The 22855-nt window shown below is 33.6% G+C and overlaps 1 protein-coding gene across 15 annotated transcripts in view; it reads right to left on the reverse strand.

The window, feature by feature from the left end:
* Positions 1–22855, reverse strand: part of CHD9 (chromodomain helicase DNA binding protein 9) — a 330078-nt gene that overhangs the window by 104131 nt on the left and 203092 nt on the right. For all 15 annotated transcript variants that reach the window (XM_058280018.2, XM_058280021.2, XM_012523904.3 and 12 more), the window contains 11 exons: positions 21322–21468; positions 19864–19932; positions 19721–19776; positions 18741–18858; positions 16932–17018; positions 16588–16725; positions 11631–11752; positions 6739–6982; positions 2096–2272; positions 671–814; positions 300–555 (listed from right to left, as the gene is read on the reverse strand). In XM_058280018.2, the coding sequence (XP_058136001.1) occupies positions 300–555; positions 671–814; positions 2096–2272; positions 6739–6982; positions 11631–11752; positions 16588–16725; positions 16932–17018; positions 18741–18858; positions 19721–19776; positions 19864–19932; positions 21322–21468 (1558 nt within the window). The remainder of the gene's footprint in view (positions 1–299; positions 556–670; positions 815–2095; positions 2273–6738; positions 6983–11630; positions 11753–16587; positions 16726–16931; positions 17019–18740; positions 18859–19720; positions 19777–19863; positions 19933–21321; positions 21469–22855) is intronic.

Raw genomic sequence — 22855 nt, forward strand, 5'->3', positions numbered from 1 at the left:
TGAGCTCTACTTTAAAAAAAAATACCATGACATGTATTAAACTAGAGGAAGAATATCCCATTCAAGTTAGACTGATCAGAGCTTCTGCTCTTATAACCTGGTGTGCTGACATGGGACACAGCAGTAGCTCACACTGACCTAGGCTCTAAAACACTTGTGAACCCTCAGAACACCAGTGTGGGAGTGGCAGAGGCAATGCCTTTCCTAGTAAACGCCACTGCAGCTAAATGGGGTTTTGTTTATTCATGATTGTTTGTTCAAATGGAGAAATACACTAGTTTGCAATCCTTCTTAGCTACCTTTGATAAGATATGGATGATTACAACACTTCCTGAGCTCCATCATGGTGTTAACCAAGTTAGGTACATTAGTTTGTCCTGCTCCTTTAGATAAAAATGAAAAATTTTTCTCCAAAATAGCCCGATAGTATTTCTTTTGAATATTAGTAAGTTCTACTTCAATGATGGTTTCTTCCTTAGGGGCCAACTTCTTTTCCACATCTTCTTTCAATCGTCTCAGCATCATTGGTTTCAGGATAGCCTGAAGTTTCTGTACCTATATAAAAAACGATAAAAAGAAGAGTAACATATGTGCACTATCAAGTACACATGTGAAATAATTACAATGGTAAGAAATTTGGTGAACTTATTTACAAAAATCAATAGGATACCTGTTCCTCTGTTTTCAGATCCCCAAATTCTTGCATAAATGTTGATTCAGAAGGAAACCTTAAGGGCTCAAGAAAGTGAAGGAGACTGAATAGTTCTTCAACTGTATTTTGGAGAGGTGTGCCAGTCAAAAGCACCTTATGTTCCTATATAAAACAAGAGTAATTCATATAAAACATCAAAGTAGTAAAATTACATGACATTTGACTTAGATTATCAAATGTTAAGTGTGTGAAAAGTAATATTTATCTGACCACCATTTTCAAGAGTCAACTCCAAATACATTTCTATCCATAAATCTTCATTAATTTACTTTTCTAATAATTTTAAACAATATATCAATTCTCATAATACCTCACTTTGTATGTTATTAATATTAATTTTTACCTCTTCACATACATGCAAAAGTTCTGTATCATTTTAGGTATATATTTTAGGTCTTCCCCAAGAAATAAAATTTAAGAACAAAGAGAGTATCTGTTCCTTTTATACTCAGTCACTACTAAGAAACTTTGTACAAAAGCAGGTGCTCATTCTTAATTTATAGTTCACTCTTTAAATTTTCACACAATGAGAAATTCTCCAATCATTCAGGCTACAATCTGAGAATGTGAAGGTCTGATCGGAATATGCTTCTAAGCTACAATCCCATTAACAATTAAGCATATCAGTACTGAAGAAAACAAACCTAGAAAATTTCTAATTATGGTGCTACAAATTACAATTTAAAATAAGATTGGATAATGACGCTAAATCCCCAAATTAAATATTTGTATTTGTGTACCTGCATATATATGTATATAATAGTAAATGAGCTATAAAGATATTCCAAATACTGTAAATACTGGGGTGACAAATGGAATTGGAGGTGGGGAACATAAAGAGGGGAGTAAAAAGGCAGTTTAAATCTTATCATAGATAGCTCTGTGCATCTGAGTTATTTGTTCAAGGGTTCATGTATTAATTATATGATCTTAGTTAAAAATCAAAATGTTTTTTTAAAAAAAACTTGATCTGAAAGTAGCAAACACACTAACAAGATTATTTTAAACAATCCTATTTATTAATCATAACCAATAAAGTATAATTTTATCTCTTGATCATAAATCATCTGAATAATCTAAAGGGCTATTTAATAATATGGCTTAAAACTTATAATCCTATTTTCTTTTCAAGTACAATCTACAATGGGTGGTTGGTTGGTTTCTCTATTTTTATTCTAGAAACTAATTACTAAAGTTTTTTTGGAAAAAGAGCTAAAATATTTTAGTCTCAGAAAACATATAAGACATTTCCTTACACATTTAATCAGGAAATCTTAATTTTACCCCAGATATTATTTATATTCTAAAATAATAAAGGAAATCTTGTGATAGTTTACTACATAACTAAGAAAGTGAATTAAGTGATATAATATTAATACTTACCAAATTCATGAGTTTCAGACCTTCTAGGAGTTTACAATTTTTATTTTTTAACCTATGTGCTTCATCAATAATTACACATCGCCATTCAATTGCATTAAGTTCTCCACAGCCACCAAGAATCATTTCAAATGTGGTAATGATGGCTTGAAATCTGTAAGCTCCTCGAATGATATGCCCCTAGAAATTTATTATCAAATATAATAATTTGTCAGAATGTCTTAACTGCATTTTTATTCTTGTCCAATAGCATAAAAGGAAGTCTAATGACAATTGCAATAACACATTTTCCATTGATATTTAAACACTTGCATAGACACTCCCTTAGAATGAGTTTTATAATTAAAACTGCATTAGACTGCTGTGTTTTTAAGAATGTTAAAAATTATGCTAACACAATAAATAACATAATTATATGCAAACAGGTCTTTCCTGGTAAAGTGTTTCACAATAATTTTTAAGAGTTGTGGTAACAATCAATTTTAGGTCAAGAAAGATATAATCATTACAAAATCTGGCTGATGAGATTTCAGTATGATTGTTATTATTTAACATCATGAGTCCAGGAACATAATGGCAAGTAATTAGCTAATATAAAAATTAGTCATCCAATCATTTAATCAACAAATATTTACTGAGTGCTGGACCTTGCTCTATAATTGCTAGAAATACAGCAGTAAACACAATAGGCAAAAATCACTCCCCAAATATAACTTGCATTCGAATGATTAAAATGCAGGGCACAGCCAATAAGAACACAAATTAAAAAAATAGGAAAATAAGTTAAAATGTGATAAGGGCTCTGGAATAAAATAAAACAAATACGTAGGATAGGAACTATGGGGTCAGAGGTGACCACTGCAATTTTATATAGGGTGGTCAGGAGGACATTACTGAGAAATGATATTTGAGCAAAGACCTTAAGATAAGAATGAAAGCCATGTTGAGATCTAGAGGAGAAAGTGTTCTTGGCAGATATAGAAAATGTGAGGGCCATCAGGTGGGAGTGTCTTTGGCACTACTTAAAACACAGCCAAAAGAAGTGAGAGTGGATGAAGCAGAATGTGTGATGAGGCAATGAGGCAGACTGTATAGGGACTTAAGTTGTGAAGACTTTTGTTCTTACATTGAAGAAGAATTTACTGCAGAGTTTTGAGACAAGAATCATTGGAGCTGCTGTGGTGAAAATAAATCTAAAAAAGGCCAAGACAAGACCGTGGAGATCACTTAAATATTCTGTCACAATAATCCAAGCAAGAGACCATCATTGGAAATCAGGAGAGGTAGTCAGTTCTGGATATATTTTGAAGAGAGAACCAATAGGATTTGCTACTGGATAGGTGTGGAATGAGATAAAGATGGGAGTCTATAAACAGGAAATAGATATTACTTTTACTAAAATAAGGAAAATCAGGACCTTGGTTTTTGACATGTTAAGTTTGAGATGTTTATTAAATACTCAAGTGGAGTTGCTCTATAGGAATTTGGATATGCTGTTGTAATTTAAGAAAGAGGTTAGAACTGGTGATATAAATCCGTGAGTTTTCAGCAGTATAGATGGAATTTGAAGTTGTGAGGCTAGATGAATCTCTGAACAATGGGTATATATAAAGAAAAGAGTCTGAAGGCTGAGCCCTGGGTCACCCCAAAGTTTAGATAGAAGAACAATAAATCAGTAAACGGGGCTTGAGAAGGAACAGGTGGTTATTAGGATGATTAAATGAAGCATTTTCACAATAATGAAAATTGTTTATGCATACTGTTTATGCATGTTCATGTATAAATGATATACTTCAATAAAAATTTATTAAAATATACATATTAAAGCATTATGGAAGTCCTAGAATTCAAGTGAAGGTCATGTTTAAATGGGTTTGAAAACTAAATTATCAGGGATGAAAAGAAATGAAGGGATAAGAAAGATCATGTGTTTTCATTAGAATGATCATCTGTTTTCATTAAGATTGCCATTTTAGCTTAATTAGTTTAATTTGAGTGCCTTTTTGTGGTATACGCTGTTCATTAAGTTGAACAATAACTGCAGTAGAATATTGTTTAAGTATGAAGAATATACGTCTCTAAGAAAACTGGGCTATATTCAGCTAACTTGCTATCATAGTGTTTAATAACAAGGGCCCTTGAGACTGACTGACCTGGGTTTTATTAATCTGAGCATTGCTCTGTGATTCTGGGGAAACTACATAACTTCTTTAAGCTGTAATTTCTTCATTTGTAAAATGCGGATAATATTACCTATTTTACAAGATTGGTATTATAAAGATAAAGTGAAATAATACGTATAAATTGTTTAGCATAATGCCTGGCACATGGTAACTACCGAATAAATGTCTTTGATTATTAAGTGTTATTATCTCTCTTATTTTTCCCAAGGAAATGCAGAAACTTTTAGCATAATTTTACTATTACTGTGATTTCAAGCTTTTTAGCAATTTGAAAAAAGCAGAAGTTAAATATTCAAATAATTTATATTAAAACATATTTGAAAATACTACTCTAAAAGTTATATTTATACTTAAAGTATAGATCTATCTCATTATACAAGACCTCTTTATCTTCTGAAATTTAAAACCTCTTTAGATAATATTCTTTCAGAATCCATAACATTTAACATAAAATATAATATTTAATATATATTACTCAGTTTATTGCCAATCAAAATCTTTCAGTGCTGATTGTATTTATAGCTCATCTCATGAGACATGTATTAAAATAAATTAAAATAAAATAAATTATTAAAAAGCTCTTCAACTCTCAAGATTTTAGTTGTGTCACCTGTAAAAATGAGGTTGAACTAAATCATTTTTATGATACCACAGAGCTTTAAAACTGTACAAATGTATGTCTAAAAATAATAGGGGGTGGGGGGTATATGGGGACCTCATATTTTCTGAATGTAATAAAAAAATTAAAAAAATTTTTGAAAAATAACAAAGCACTTCCACAACAATGAAAATTATTTATGCATATTGTTTATTCATGTTCATGTATGAATGATATGCTTCAATTAAAAATATATTAAAATATATACATTAAAGCATTATGGAAGGAAGTTAGACTCTAACCTAAATAAATGCCATACATTTTCAGAACTTGGAGTTGTCCTGGGTGGTACTGCAGGGACATATACTGGACAATGTATGTCCTGCCATGGCCCACTGGGTGGACTGGGGGACAGTGTAAACTACAACATAAACCATTAACCATATGGTGCAGCAGGCTCCAAAATATATTTTACCAAATGCAATGAATGTTCCATGATGATGAAAGAGGTTGGTGATTTGGGAGGAGTGGGGTGAGGGGAGTGGGGGAGTATGTGGGGACCTCATATATTTTTTGAATGTAACATTTAAAAAAAAATAGAGAGAGAGAGAGAGAGAGAAAGAAAATGTTATATGACATATAACAACAACAAAAATTAATAAATAAGTGCCATAGATTTCAAAGGTGCAAAGGTGACAGTTTTCAGTGGAAATGAGGAATAGTTAAAGGACTATTTACATGCTCAATTTCATAAAAATGTTACAGTTTCAACCATGGAAATAGGAGGTAAAAACAAGTTATTAGAAATAAAAAATTAATCTATTTTTTGTTTAAAATAGGCAGAACAGAAGTTAAAGTTGAGAAGCAAAAGTAGAAGGCTATGCACATTACCATACTTTGACCTCCTATCACATCAGATAACCTGACCAGAGGTTATATGATCTTTATATACAACAAAGAATTAAGGAAAGAAAAATGAAATATTAAGGTGCTATTGAGGTAGGGTGACAGGTGATAAAGCATTCTGAATTGTAAGTACAATTTTGCGGGAACTGTGTTTTTATTGATATTGTTTTGTACTTAAAAGATTTTTACCTAAAAAGAATTGGTCCCAATCAAGACTGCAAAATGGTATTTCATGTTCTCTAGCCTTAACTTTCTGCTAAAAAATTCTCTTAGGTTGTTGTCTCTTTAATTTCATAATCTGTGTGTTTAGGAGGAAAACAGAAAAACCCTTCCTAAAGTTAAGTGGCCAAAGCAAAATGGAAAATATGCTGTTAAGACAGAGAGGAAACCATTACTTTTATTCAGCTATTGAAGTAACAAATCCAATGTGTTTCCCATAACTCAAGATACTAAGTTATGTTTGTATCCGGACAAACAAACCCAGTTTTTAAAAATGTCTCAACTCAAAATCCATGGAACACAAAAAAGAACCTATGATCTCACCTCAACAGGCATTTAAAATTTTGTCCTTCACTGAAGATTTGTGTAAATTTTAAAAACAGAGGAAAATGAAAGAGATGGTTATTTTTCTAAAAATAAGCTTAATGTATATTTAAATACCATTATTAAAAAATCATTCTAGTTGAAAAATTTAAGAAATAGAATAAAATTTGTTCATTTATATAAAGCAGCACACTTCTATATGGTTATTTAGAGAATGAAACTGACTACTTTTGACAATTCTCATAAACTACTAAAATAATTGTAAAATAAGATGAATAAACAACTCATCTAAGATTTAAGAAGGCAATTAAAGTCTATCCTATAGTTGTAAGTTATTTGGTACATAAGGCTTGTATATTTCAAACCTGACCTTTCAAGGTAGTTATGAGACGAAACAAAATTTATCAATCACGTACCTGTGAGTCCCTGAAGTACATCTCATATTGCTGTATCATCTGCCTACTAATCAGGCTCCCATGATAAACCACAACATTAATATCAGTCCATGTACGAAATTCTCTCTCCCAGTTAGCAATGGTAGAAAGTGGAGCAATAATCAGGAAAGGTCCTCGTATACCAGTCAGAAGGATTTCGTAGAGGAATGTAATTGATTGAATGGTTTTGCCAAGACCCATTTCATCTGCTAAAATGCAGTTTCGTCTGAAAAAAATATATTATCATGCATACATTGGGTTTTACTGTATATATAATCTTAAGAGCAAATAAAAATACTTGCATTTATAAAAATGTAAAAGTTGCTGAAATGCAGAGTAGGCTCAAGATTGAAATTTTATTATAATCCCGCAAAGGGGAAACTATAGATTTTTGTAGCTTTAAAATAAAGATATCACTGATTGAATGCTTGTGTTTTTTTAAAAGAGTCAAATGGCAAGAGCAAGGCAAGCTAAATATATTGTTCTTTCAGGAAGCAGTTATTAAATATCTTCTATGTCTCAGGGTCAATATGAGAAGATGGGATATAAAAGATATAGAACATGTTCTCTGCATTCCAGGGACTCATATCTATTAGAGAAGCAGACATGCAAATAAATAAATAGTCACATAATGTGCTATCATAGAAGCATAAAGCATTGGTTTTCAACCTTGGCTGTGCATTAGAAAAGGCTGCGAAAACTTGAAAAATATACAGATACTCAGGTAACTCCCCTAAAAATTCTACAGAATGGGATCAGAGCAGTTATAATTTTTAAACAATCTCCAAAGATGATTATGATAAGTGGCCAGTTAGGAAACTCAGTATTAAGTTTACTATGGAAGCTCAGAAGAGTAAGTGCTAAACTCTGGTTAGAGGGAATGAGAGAAGGTTTCAAAGAGATCAGTAATGAGTAGGATTTTGCCAGAGGGCACAGCAAAGGGGCAGATGTATAAAAAACATGATCACCTGGGAGACTAACAAGTTTTCTTAATATTGTTTTGAGGAAAGAGTGACGGGGGATTAGTTTATTAAGATAAGCAGGGGTCATATCTATAGGAGATTATTAGATATTCTGTATTTTAAAAGAAATCTGATGATATCAGATTTGTATTTTAAAATCTACTCTGGGGAAGCAGATGTGGTTCAAACGATGGGGCTCCAATCTACCATATAGGAGGTCCAGGGTTTGATTCCAAGGGCCTCCTGGTGAAGGCAAGTTGGCCTGCATGGTGAGCTGGCCCAAGCAGAGTGCTGGCCCATGCAGGAGTGCTGCCCTGCATGGAGTAATGGCCCGTGAGGAAAGATGGTGCATCAAGATGATGCAACAAAAAAAGACACAGAAGAGAGACAATAAGAGATGAAGCAGACAAGGGAGCTGAGGTGGTGCAAGAGACTTGGTACCTTTCTCCCACTCTGGACAGTCCCAGAATAGGTTGCTGGTGCTGCCTAAAGAGAAAAGAAGCAGATACAAAAGAATACACAGAGAATGGACACACAGAAAGCAAACACTGAGCGCAAAACAATGGTGGGGGGGATAAATAAATAAGACATTTTGTGCACTACCCTAACCCATGTGCCTACTAAAACTGGTGCTCTTTTTAAAAAAAGAAAAAAGAATTTACTCTGGAAATGTTGTGGGTATCAGAGAAAGGTAACTGTAAGTTGGGACACTAACTGGGAAAGAGCTGCAATAGAGCAGGGAAAAGAGTGAGTTAGGGCTTGGACTATGGGAGGGGGTACTAACAGGAGAGAAAAGATTGCTGGGTTAATTATGAGTTAGAACAAATTGGACCTAGTGACCAAGTAGTTGTACAGGGTGTAGGATGACACCCAGATTTCCAGTTCGGGTGACTTAGTGAATTGTGGTATTATTAAGTGAGACAGAAAATATAGAGGAAGAACAAGTTTGGCATGGAGAAAAGAAATGATAATGTTAATTTTGGATCTGTTGAGTTTCAAGAGTTGAGCTACTGAAGGGTAAGAGGCTTTAAGACAGACATTGAGGGAGCAATAGGCAAATGGTAACATGGGCTTGGAGCTCAAGGAAAAGCTTTAGTTAGAGGGAACATTATATTACTGGCATTGAGGGCCTGGGGTTTATCTGTGTGTTTCTGGTAGATGGCTTAGGGAGAAAAAATATACACTATGAGAAAAATGCTAAAGACAGAAGTCTGGGCAAGAAAAAAGAACATCTAAAGAGCAGGCAGAGGAAGAGGAACCAGCAAACACTGCTGAAAGAAATGGTCATAGAATGGGAAAGCTAGAAGAGAACCAACTTGTGAAGATGGTGGGGATGAATGTAGGGGGAAAAGTTTAAAGGAAAGAGTAGCAATTAGTATTTAGCGCAGTAGAAAGAGACCAGAACGGCAGAAAAATATCCCAAGAATAAGAAAATTAAGAGTTTCAGAGAAGTATTAGGATTAAAATCCAGACTCCGCTAAGTTGAAAAAATGTCTGGAGGTGAGGAAATGGGAGAGCTAGTACAATTTACTATTGCTAGAAATTTGGCTAGGAAGCTATAAAAAGGGCTTATGGTAGCTAGAAGGAAAAGCAGAGCCATGGGAAGGGTTTCCTTTTTCATTTTAAAGATAGGTTAAACCCAACTTGTTCATGTACTGAAGGGATGGCACTAGTCTTCAGGGATAATGTAAGATATAAGAGCGGATGACTTGACCCAATGGATAGGGTGTCCGCCTACCACATGGGAGGTCTGCGGTTCAAACCCCAGGCCTTCTTGACCTGTGTGGAGCTGGTCCATGTGCAGTGCTGATGTGCGCAAGGGGTGTCCTGCCACGCAGGGGTGAGAAATAAATAAAAAATAAATAAAAAAAAGAAGATAAAGGAAAGAATATATCTTAAAAAAAAAAAAAAAGAACAGATGATAACTGAATGAAGTGAAGTTCTAAGACTGGATGAGATGCCGTATCAAGAGCTGAGGAGGCAGCATTAATCTAGGTCCTGGGGAAGGACCTTTGGATACATTAAGGTAGAGGTAAGAATGGGTTTGGATACATTTGTAGGCTTGGGTGTGAGGGTAAGAAAGAAGCTGCAAGATGTTGAATGAGCTCTCCTACTGACCCTGGGTTGCCTCTGAAAGAGTCATATGCAGAGAGAGAAAGGATAGAGATGGGATAGTGGGCTTGTAGAAAGTGGTGAAAGTTGGGAAGTGGATGTGGCTCAAGTGATGGGACTCCCATCTACCATATGAGAGGTTCAGGGTTTGATTCCTGGGGCCTCCTGGTGAAGGCAAGCTGGCCCAAGCAGTGAGCTGGCCTGTGCAGCAAGGTGGCCCATATGGAGTGCTGACCCACCCAGTGCTGGCGCAGTAAGATGATGCAACAAAAAAGAGACATAGAGGAGAAACAATAAGAGATGCAGGAGACCAGGAAGCTAAGGTGCTGCAAGAGATTAGGTGCATCTCTCCCCCTCAGGAAGGTTACATGATTGGTTCCTGGTGCTGTCTAAAGAGAACACACAGCAAATGGGCATAGAAAGCAGACAGCAAGTACAAAAATGGGGGGGGGGGGGTTGGAGGGGGGAGGATAAATCCTAAATAAAAAAACAACAGGTGAAAGTTAAAAAAAAAAAAAACAATGTGGGAAATGGAGAGGAGTACTTATGAGTGAGAACAAGTAAAAGAAAGTATTTTGTTAACTATTTTACCTAGTTAATGCCTGGTTGATTGCCTTGGGAAAAAAGATGATTCATATTTAGAAAATTTAAACCAGGGTAACATTGCCTGGGAGTAACAGGTTTATTAACTTCCTCTGACAGATTCTTGTGATTCATCATTACGAAGTATAACAACTCAGAAGAATCATGTGAGAAGGTGAATGAAGGTGATTTCAAATTTTGCTATTATTACAAATAATCATGCCTTCATTAGTTCTTCTGTATATACTACTATACTTCTTTTTCAATCATAGTTCCAGTTTTCTTAAATCTCTTTTGCAATTGTCTCTTCCTCTTAATAAGGGACATGAGCTAATGTTCCACAAAGCATTTTAAATAACTTGGAAAGGATAATTAACAAGAATGGGGTAACTCAATACTATGATTTCATATTTTGTATTCTATTCCTTATCAATTATTGGTAGTCTACTTATTTGAAACCATACACTAAATAATCAAGAGCTATCTGATTCTTACAGGTATAACTTGCTGACAACTCACCAACTAGATCTAATTATCAGCAGACAATAATATAAAGTATTCTGTAAAAAACTTTCTGCAACATTGCAGACATTTTCCTAGTCTAAGAAAGGTATTTACAATTTAATTGTTAATCAACATGAGGGAAACGGACTTTGGCCCGGTGGTTGGGGCGTCCGTCTAACATATGGGAGGTCCGCGGTTCGGGCCCCGGGCCTCCTTGACCCGTGTGGAGCTGGCCATGCGCAGCGCTGATGCGCGCAGGGAGTGCCGTGCCACGCAGTGGTGTCCCCCGCGTGGGGGAGCCCCACGCGCAGGGAGTGCGCCCGTGAGGAGAGCCGCCCAGCGTGAAAGGAAGAAGCAGCCTGCCCAGGAATGGCGCCACCCACACTTCCCGTGCCGCTGACGACAACAGAAGTGCAGCAAATAGACACCAAGAACAGACAACCAGGGGAGGGGGGGAAATTAAATAAATAAATAAATCTTTAAAAAAAAAAAATTGTTAATCAACATGATATACATTTAAAGGAAGTAATTGCAGTCAAAATCCTAAATTGTAAATTATTTGTTTTTCCTAAGGTAACATCACGTTAAATAACAAAGTCTCCATGACAGTAGCAATATAGAAACAGCAGTACCCAATTTACCTAATGCATTTCAGCATACACAAAAAAGATAATAATATACCCTAATTTTTTTCTGTTAAGATATTCTACATACCTATTATACCAATTGAACAAGAGCCAGTTGAGCCCTTCCAGTTGATATTCCCTGAGTTGGTTGCCATTTTTATAGTCCCTGGATTGATCTATTTTTTTCCAAATATTAGAGGGAGGACGATCCTATGTGGAAAAACAAAGAATGATGTGTATGATATTTTTCTCATACATCTCAAGTCTCCCATAGACTTTAATCATTGTAAAAAGCATTGCATTTCAAATAATCCTAGAAGCATAACATTGTATAGTGTTATGATGAATTTTACCAAACATTAAGGACCATATTAATTCTACACAAACTTCTCCAGAAAACCCCAGTTCATTCTGAGGTCAACATTATCCCAACACCAAAATCAGGCAAAGACATTGCTTAAAGAGTAAACTATATACAAATATCTCTCATGAACGTAAGATGTAAAAATTCTTAAAATTTTAGTAAATGGAATCTAATAACATAAAAAGGTTACTATATCAGATCATGTATTAGGGTTTTTCTCAGGAATGGAAGGCTGCTTTAAATTCTGAAAATTAATCAATAATTATCAACAGATTAAAAAAGAAAGACAATATGATGCATCAATATATGCAAAAAAAGACATGAAAAATCTAACATCCATTCCTGATAAAAACTCTTATTAAGTCATGAACTGAAGGGAACATCTTCAACCTGATAAAGAGCATATACCAAAAACCCACAGCTAACATCAAGCCTAATAGTAAGACTAAATGTTTTCCCCCTAAGATCAGGAATAAGGCAAGGATAACCACTGTCACCAATTCTATTCAACATTGTACCACAGGATTTAGCCATTGCAAAAAAGAAATAAAAGTCATCATGATAGGAAAGGAAGAAATTAAACCATCTTCATTCATAGTAGAAAATCCTATAGAATCCACAAAAAACTATTAGAACCAGTAAATGGTTTTGGCAAGGTTGCAGGATACAAAATTATTATACAAAGTCAACTACATTTCATATTCTAGCAATAATCATAAATAAAATTTTTAAAAAAATTATATTGATTTACAATAGCATTCAAAATATGGAACATTTAGGAATAAATCTGATAAAAGATATGCAAGACATATTTCAAACTTCAAAACACTACTGAGATCAATTAGAGAAAACCTAAATAAATGGAGAAAAAAAAATCACATTCATGGATTGAAAGACTCCACAACGTTAAGATATTAATTCTTTTCAAATTAAACAATATATTCAACATAATTCCATCCAAATCCCAGCAAGGTTTTTGTAGAAACTGACAAGCTGATTCTAAAATCATATGGAAATACAAATAGACAAAATAATTTTGAAAAATAATGTGGGAGGACTTACACTAACTGATTATCAAGACTTGTTACAAAAGTTTCTGTAACCAATAGTGTGTAGAATTAACATAAAGATAGAAAAACAGATCAGTTGAACAGAATAGAGTTCAGAAATAGACCCACATGTACATAACCAATTGATTTTTTACAAAGTTGAAGATAGTTTTTTGGACCAAATATTCCAAGAACAGCTAAGCACAATGAACTTTCATCTATACATTGCACTATATGTAAAAATTAACTTAAAATGGATGACAAAGCTAAAAGTAAGCTAAAGCTACAAGATTTCTAGAAAAATTACAGGAAAAAAATCAGTACCTTGGGTACATCACCAAGGGCATGATCCATAAAGAAAAGATAAACAAACTGGACTTCATCAAAATTGGGAAACTTTGATCTTTGAAAGACATTGTTAAGATCATGAATAGACAAGCCACAAACTGGGAAAAGATATTTGCAAATATAGGACTTATACTGAGGGTATGTAAACATTGCCAAAATTCAATAATACGAAAATAAGCCATAAAAATGGGCAAAATACTCGAACACTTTATCGAATATATACTAATGGCAAATAAACATGTGAAAAAATGCTCAATATCATTACTCATTAGTGAAATGCAAATTAAAATCATGGAAATGAATCGATAGTGACATTAAGAACAGTAGTTGTCTGGGGATGGGAAGTAGAGGGGACGGGAGAGAGCAGAAGGAACAATTATGGAGGGAGAAGGGGGTTTTAAAACAGCATGAAAAAACTTTGGGAAATAATGGATATGCTCACTATCTTGATTGTGGTGATGGTTTCACATGTTAAAACCTATCAAATTGTGTACTTTAAATAAATATGTGCTGTTTATTGTACATAACGTCAACCTCAATAATGTTATTTATAAAATGAATGAATGATGTATATCAGATGTTCTTTCACATATTTTAAATCTACCAAACATCTCTAAAATACTTTTAATGTTCATGGTACTGTTTCTTTTAAAAGAAACCTAGAAACACACATTATATGTAAAAAATTTACTTATTAATTTACATATTATTACATAAATGGGCCAAAAATGGCTCCTGTGTGTTGGCCCCTATGTCATTTACTTCTTCACAGTAGTCTACGACTAGTAGGGCAAAAGTACACTTGCGCCAAACTCAAATTCTTATGACTCAGCTATTTTAAATGTAGCAAAAATAAGCCTGGTTTTAGTCATATAGACACTGCTTATTTTGCATATCTCACGGAACTACTAGCCATGGGACAGGACAAACCCTGGGGATATAAAAGACTCCAAACTGCTTCTGCCCTTAGAAGCTGTCTGATCCAGAGACACCATCCTATGATACTGAGTGTTACCACCAAAACACGGAAGTTTCCCAGTAAGTTCTTTGCCCTGCTCCCCTTCTAGTAATGGTCTTGCACCACTGCCTTTGCAAGTACCCCACTAAGAGGGACTTCCCCTCTCATGCAAACCTGTCCAAATGTCACTCATATAAGCCTTGTTGTGTGTCACTGCCATCTTGTGGTCAAATATTTTTCTTGATTCATCCTGAAGTACTCGAACCTTATGTATTGCTATCGTCATTTAATCTAATTTTTCTTCCTCAGCAACAAAAAGTTCTGTCATGAATTCATTCTGGACAGTTAGGATATAATCTTCATGGAGACTGGTAAAGAAATAACATTTTCCTAGATTCAAGTTAATAGGCTCTAATCTCCGTAGGAAAAAAAGTTTTTGAGTAAGAAGCAAATACTTCCTACTGTATTCTGCTTTAAAATTAATATTACACTGTTACTAATCAACAAAAGTACACTTCTAAAATTATCAGGATGATCAGGGTAAATGTATGGCAATTGAGGATGAAAAAGAAAATAGGCTATCATTTGAATTTATTAAAAAAGAACTGGCATTAAAGCAATGCTGTTACTTAATATAACTGGGATTTAATAAAGAAAATATTTCTTAAATGGTAGCAAATGAACTTTAAAATAATTAACATATTTCTTTGATTTATTGCTTATCATAAATTCCATGTTAAATCATATTCAGTGTCTTTTCATTCCAGCAATCTAATCACATTTCATTAATTTTGGATAGAGAGAAATTTGATTTCCTGAATGTCCAAAATATGTTAAAATATTTTCTTATTTAACAAATGACAGGCTGGCAGCATTGTCCAATCAATTTAACATTATTAGGGGGTTTAATGCTCTAAGCTGAGTCTTCTTTAAAAAGGACTATATTATATATTGATGCCAGTGGTTTTTCCCAGGCATGTGCATCAAAATCACCTTTTAGAAATGCACATTCCTGGGTTTGGGTTCCACTCTCAGAGATTCTGATTCTTCAGCAGTGAACAGGAACCAGGTATCTCTATGTTTTGAAAGGCTCAATAAATGATTCTGATGTGCACCTCTGATTGAGAACCACTGACCTAAAAAAATAGCTTGAGGCTACAGACCGATTTACCACTAAGAATAATTCACACCTCAAAAAGAAAATTTTTCCCTTTTATAACATACTTTGGCCCACTCCTTGCTGAACTAGGTGACGCTTCTCTGAACTAATTTCCTGATTCAAGGAAAAATATAAAAAGTAAAAAGGAATTGGGATGAGTTGCTGTGGTTTTTGTAAGAGCCTCTAGATATTACTGGAAGAAAAAGAACAGAAAATAAGACCAGGAAATAATAATGATTACAAAAATAATATGATCTATTCCATGACATTTAATTGATTTCCTTCTCCTTACTTCACATCTCCACAATTCTCATGGCAGCCTTCCTCTCTCTGGTGCTAATCATGATCTGCTCCTGTCTTTTCATATATAAACTCCCTCTTTAGTGAAGAAAGAAATTCTATGCCCACATTATATTTGAAAGAGGACAGGCAAAAATATTTGATTAAGTCATAACATGTCTCCTCGATGAGAATTTCTCTTGGTTGGCTGCGATCACTGGATTCACATGACAACAATCCTATGTTTTAAAGAAATGAAAGTAATATTAGCAATATCACAATTTTCCATAGCCTTAGTATGGCTATGGTATCTGTACTAGAAGAATAAAAAGAACTTACTCAAGTTTTTTTTCTGGAGGGAGCGGGAAATATATGCATGTAGTAAGACATCACTCTATCTAATTTATGAAGGCTTTAATAATATTCTACACAAAAGATTCTTCTAAAAATAGTGTTACTATGGAATTAGATGTACTAAATAATTATGGAGAAATAACTGGTTTACAGATGCCAAGGAATAGGACATAGATTTTTCTCTAATTGAAGATTAGAACTGGAATTGATATTATTATTATAATATTTTATATAAATGACCTGAGAGAAAGAGCAGTGGGAAAATTAAATTCAGAGTTGAAGTAGAAGTGTTAACCAGACCAACTTTCCTGGAGGGCTATTTGGAAGTAAATACTTACCAAATATTAAAGGTACATACTCTCTGAGCAAGGAATTATACTAATTTGTCTTACAGATGTGACAGTACACAGCAATTTTAAAAGGATACAGTATTAATTAAATACTAAGAATTAAATTAAAAATTCAAAGAACATTAAACCCACTGGACAAAAAAAGTGCAAAGATTTTATTAAGCTGTCTAAGACATGTTCTTACCAAATGTCTTGTGTCAGGCCTTGACGCTTGCAATTGTTCAAACTCTTCTATTTTTGCAAGATCTACATCTTCTTTTAGTTCCCAAGTACTATCTTCATATGGCAATGAGCACCACTTTACTAAGTAGTAAATAATAGGCTGTAAAAAAATTTTTTTTCATTTTATCATTTTGAAACAGAGAATGGTGAGAATATTTAGAAATAGTTTCAATAAAAAACTAAACTGTCAATAAAAACTAGTGAAACATTTTTCAGATCATTAAGTTTTCAAAAGTATGAAGTTTCACTTTAGGAAATTTTTAGTTTTTTTTTTTTACTTAAAGAATATTTTTACCAAATATTTACCTCTCCAGTATCCTTATCTTCACAAAAAGAGACTTCTAAAACTCTGTCTACTTCAACATAGTCTGGGTTAAATGGTTCTTCTTCCATCTAAAATTTAAAAATAACTTAATTGATATCTGACAAACTATGGAAAGGTAACAGTGAAATAAAGACAAATTTACCAGCTCTTCATTTATAGGACAAAGATAAATTTGGTTTCAATTAAATTTCCAATAAATGGAATGTTTCCAAAGAAAATCTGCTTAACTCTTATTTTGTACCTGGTTCAAGGTGAGAAAAATTAGTCTTCATGGAAATTAAGTTATTAGTCAGCTGCTTTTAAAATCTTCAGTTAATTAGAAACTTCTATATATCAGAGTGAAGAGGTAAGAAATTTTGAAGGAGGTAGAAGGAGCTGCATTTAATAATTGCAAGGAAATAATATTAAATTTATGGTGGAAAAATATGACAGATTTTGTGTAGTGATCAAAGTTACATCACCAGTAACTGGGCAAATAGGTATCTTGTACCTCTTCATAAAATTAATTGAGAAGGACACAGAATAATTTCTATGGTGTTCTATTTTTCAAAAATGCATAACCTGAATCTAATCATTAGAAAACAACAATCCCAAAATGAGGAATATTCTGTAAAACAAATATTCTTAAGGTCTGTAGACTAGAGAATAGTACTACACTGATATTAATTCTACTATAATTGTTTAAGAGTATGTCTTTGTTTTTAGGAAATAAATACTGATGTATTTGCAACTTACTGTCAAATGGTTCAGGAAAAAAAGTGTGTGAGTGTGAAAGAAAGAGAGAGGAGAGAATGAATGAGAATGATAAAGCAAATCTGGTAAAATGTTACTAACTTGGGAATCTGGGAAAATTGGAACCTTTCATGCTAGTTTTTGAAACTTTTCTGTTCAAAATAAAGAGCTTTTTAAAATTTTCAAAATAAAAAGTTAAAAAAAAATCTTTCAGAGCTATAAAGGCTGTTAAATCACTGAGTAAGGCCTAGAGATGTAAATGGATTTTCCAATGCTGTTCTGTTCACATATACAAGATTAGTATAGAAAATATAAAATTTATTTCATGTACTAAAAAACCTTATTTTCCCTTTATTGCTACACTATCACATTCTCTACTTAAGTAACTTTGCTGATAAATTCTTTGTGATATTAACATCCACAATCAACTATAAGTATTGAAATGCATGCTAACTTAAAAATACAGGATCTACATACCATTCTGAATTATCATTATTTCTGTTTCAGTTATTGATTTCCAAGCAAAATTTGGGAGAGAAAAAATATTTTATGTAGATAGCATTTGTATTTTAGTATCAAATTACAAGCCTAAGAATGAAAATGATGGAAACGGACTTGGCCCAGTGGTTAGGGCGTCTGTCTATCACATGGGAGGTCCGCGGTTCAAACCCTGGGCCTCCTTGACCCGTGTGCAGCTGGCCCATGGGCAGTGCTGATGCGTGCAAGGAGTGCCGCGCCACGCAGGGGTGTCCCCCACGTAGGGAAGCCCCACGCACAAGGAGTGCTCCCCGTAAGGAGAGCCGCCCAGCGCAAAAGAAAGTGCAGCCTGCCCAGGAATGGCGCCGTCCACACTTCCCGTGCCACTGACAACAACAGAAGTGGACAAAGAAACAAGATGCAGCAAATAGACAAAGAGAACAGACAACCGGGGGACGGAGGGAATTAAATAAATAAATAAATAAATCTTAAAAAAAAAAAAAAAGAAAATGACTACTTAAAATTTGGATAAACGTGTGTTCAAAGTACAACACAAAATAGTCTCATTCTTTTCTTCTTACATCGGCAAAAAAATGTGCTCTCTGTGCTTGTCTCAATTTGAATCGTTTGATCTTCTGCTGGATCCTTTTATCTTTCAGAAGCTGTTGCTCTGTGGCCCACTCACAGTGAAGATAGGAGCTAAAATTTTTATGAAACAATATATTAGAATGATACAGAAAAAGCTTTGGGTTCTTTTAAAAGATTTAATCAACAGCACCCAATACAAAATGTTATCTTCAACTTTACAATTAGGTAGTTCACCATTTTATTTAATGCCAATAGACACCCAAATAATTTATAAAATAAAACCATTATAATTACTATATCCTTAAGAGATTATAGTATAAAGGTCTGCAATTTGCTATGTAGAAAAGAATGGCAAACTGAATCATAACAGTAAAAAGCAAGACATGACTTTATATATTTCTTCATTATAATTATTGTCATGATCAGAAAACTTTTTTCGAAACCAATATAATTTTATTTAAAGCACTTTCTTTAATCCAACTAAACTGAGAAAAGTTGAAAAATTTATTTAAAAAGAATAAAATATTTCCCCTAAACATTTAGCAACTCCTATATCCTGTCCTACGTCCAAGATTAAAATTTTAATATTTAAAGTAAAATCATTACATGGTTTATAGCTGATGCAATAATCTAATGATCAGAAATGGTATTAAATATTTACCAAAAAAACCTGAAAATTTCAATGATACATAATAATGAAAAATAATGCCACTTATTTGTAAAAGTAGATGTTATTAAAAGATTCCTGAATTTTGAGGTTTTCTGGAAAAAATCATTCAATTTTAAAAATTAAAGACTTTGAGAAGTTTTTGACTTCATTTTAAGCTCTTATAAAATATTAATAAGGTATTAATATATAATAGTTATTTTTAATCAGATAACAGGAAAATCAAATTTTAAAAATATTTATTATGGGTACTTTATAGTTAAATCAACGTCTTTCTAGTATTTGTTTTCTAATTCATATACTTACTAATTCTTATATTTTACAAAAAATTCTTCTGTATCAATCATCATTCCAGGTGACATCTAAGAAAATAAAATCAGTAATTATGACTCTTAAAAAAAGGGCAATGGAATATAATTGTAAAATATAATGAATGTACCATTACTTACTTCCTTTTTTACAGTTCTAGAAGCTAGTATTTTGTCTACGATTGCAGCATCTTCTTCACTGGGATTCTCCTGAGACAGGAAAAAAAACAAAAACAAAAAACACCATTTTGGAACATGAAATAAAAATTGCTTTAGTTCTCTCTTAGTATGTTTATGAATATAATAAAATGCAATAGACATTCATATAACAAATTTGCCCAGCATTATGTTGAATGTTAGAAATAAAAAAAATGGATGAAACACAATATTGTTATTATTCTTGCCATCATCTAGGTAAGAATAATAATAAGCCCATTGTACTTTTTATGTGCAAGGCATTATTCTAAGCACTTTACATATATGAAGTAACTTAATCCTTATAACACTGTAGGACAGATAGTATTATCATCTTGATTTTAAAGATCTGGAAATTGAGGAATGGAGAAGAGAAGTACTTACCCAAAGTCTCAGCTATGAAGTAGCAGATAACTATTGGTTCACAATGCAGAAGGGGGATTACAAGAATTATAGAATGAAGAAAATGCAAAGGCACAGAGGTAGCAATACAAGGAATTGTGGCAACTGTTTTTGTAAGGTCAGAGGACTGAGTGTTTGTAGAGGAGTGTCAGGAGATGAAGCCAGAAAAACCAGATATCAAAGGGCTTTCTGGGAAGAGGACTTGGCCCAATGGATAGAGCGTCTGCCTACCACATGGGAGGTCCACCGTTCAAACCCTGGGCCTCCTTGACCGATGTGGAGCCGGCCCATGTGCACTGCTGATGTGCACAAGGAGTGCCCTGCCACACAGGGGTATCCCCCGCATAGGGGAGCCCCACGCGAAAGGAGTGTGCCCCGGAACGAGAGCTGCCCAGTGCGAAAGAAAGTGCAGCCTGCCCAAGAATGGCGCTGCACACACAGAAAGCTGACACAACAAGATGATACAACAAGGGGAAACACAGATTCCCAGTGCCGCTAATAAGGATAGAAGCGGTCACAGAACAACACAAAGCGAATGGACACAGAGAGCAAACAACTGGGGGGAGAGAGGGAGGGGAGAGAAAAGAATAAAAAATAAATCTTTAAAAAAACAACAACAAAGGCCTTTCTTTATACACTGTGCTACAAAGGCATGATTATTTTTGTAAGACAAGAAACTATTGGAGTTTTCAGTAGATAAGTAATGTGATCAGACTTGTAATTTACAAATATTCTGCAAAAAGGAAAGAGAGGTTGGAAGTTTTTCAGGAATATAATATTTAGGAGGTCGAAAAAGTGGTAACAAATTAGATGTAGAAATAAAGGAAAAAGAGAAGATGAATTCCTAGGATTCTGATTTAAATGATTAATGGTTCTTTTACCTACAATATGGAATCCAGGAGAAGAAATTGGAGCAGGTTTTAAGAGATAAGATGATATGAGAATTAAAGAATTTGTTATAGTTTAAAATGTTTTATAGTCACAATCTCAAATACGTCTTACCACAAATAACTGTAAGGGCTGTTCACCAGGCAAAGAAGCAGAATTCTTTTTTAATTTCACAGAACCTTTAACTTCTTCTTCAGATTGTTTCCCTTCTGTATCTTCTGCGTATTTTTTCCTTTTAATTTGTCGATTTGATCTTCTTTTCTGTAAATAACCATAAGGATGAGATTTACAGGATTAATTTTGAAGGAAGGTTTTTTTAAAAATAATCAACCCTAAAGCTGGCAACTGTGCATATTAAATTTTGGAAACTATATTCAACATTCACCTTTTCTTATTTTTCTTTTAATTAAAGGAAGATTTTAATTTGACTTTTGCCACAAGCTTATAACCTTTCCAAATTTTAAAAAACAAAGGTTAGTAATACCTTTACTGCTTTTCTTTAGAAATCATTAAGATTAAAAAGGTCTGTTGTATTGAATATTTCACAGCTTGGGCATGATGTACTTTTATTAGTAACCTTTATTACTTTTCCTTACGAACTATTGTTAAAAAGAATAAAAAGTTATCTTTTATTTAACTGTTTCACATCTTGGACAACATATATTTTAAACTATTACTCTTTCATAGTTTTGGGCCCAAAACCTAAAGGTGCATTTGATGAATACTGGGTAAATAATTAGAGGTATAAACCTAGATGAATAAATAACATTTGCCACAAAACATGAAATGGCTTAAAACAAACAAAAAAAAAAGTATACAAGATGTTTAAAAAGAGATACACAAAATAATAAAGTATTAAATCTACAAAGAGTTAAATCTGAATGAAGGAGGAAACAGTATTTTACTAACTTTACTAGTTTTTATTAAAATAAAGAACATCACTATCATAAAACAGAAAGAAACTTTTAAAAAAGTATTACATGTAGCAACATTGTTTTAAATAATGTAAGTAATTTTAAGTCAGGTATCAAATACACATTGCTTTACTTACCTCCCTACATATCTAATATTTGTTTCAGAAGTTTTGTGTTTCACAGAGAATTTTTAAAAAAACACAGATTTACATATCTTTTGGTGTTCCCACTATTGAAACAAGTTCTCAGGTTGCTTCCAAAAAATCTCAACAGTCCCAGGTTTGCTTTTTTTGCCCTTCCCTAAACTCTCGAGTGGAGGCATCTCAGTCTTGTTCCATTGCTCAGTATTTGATAAATCTATCCCTTTTTCCTTTTCCAACTCCATTCTCCTCTGTATCATTAGCAATCCTCCCCAGTCCCCAAAAATGGAACCAGTAAAATAATCCTTGTGCTCTCCTTTTGGCTTCTGCCAATGTTTCTGTAGAACAAGTCTTTCATTTACTTCCAAAGCTAGTATAAAAATGCCCAAGTCACTGCAATAGTGTTGGGACATACTTATTTGCAATCGATGAAGTTGCTGTGACTTTTAACATCACTTTCTCTTGGGACAAGTGAAATATTGAGAGAAAGACACTTATATGGCTAGTTAGTTCAGCCATATTTAACAGACAATCCCATCCTTTATTTAGACTGTTAATTCAAAAGATCCCCATCTCATGGCCAAGAAGACAGAT

Source organism: Dasypus novemcinctus, chromosome 18, assembly GCF_030445035.2.
Source record: "Dasypus novemcinctus isolate mDasNov1 chromosome 18, mDasNov1.1.hap2, whole genome shotgun sequence".
Classification (NCBI taxonomy): Eukaryota; Metazoa; Chordata; class Mammalia; order Cingulata; family Dasypodidae; genus Dasypus; species Dasypus novemcinctus.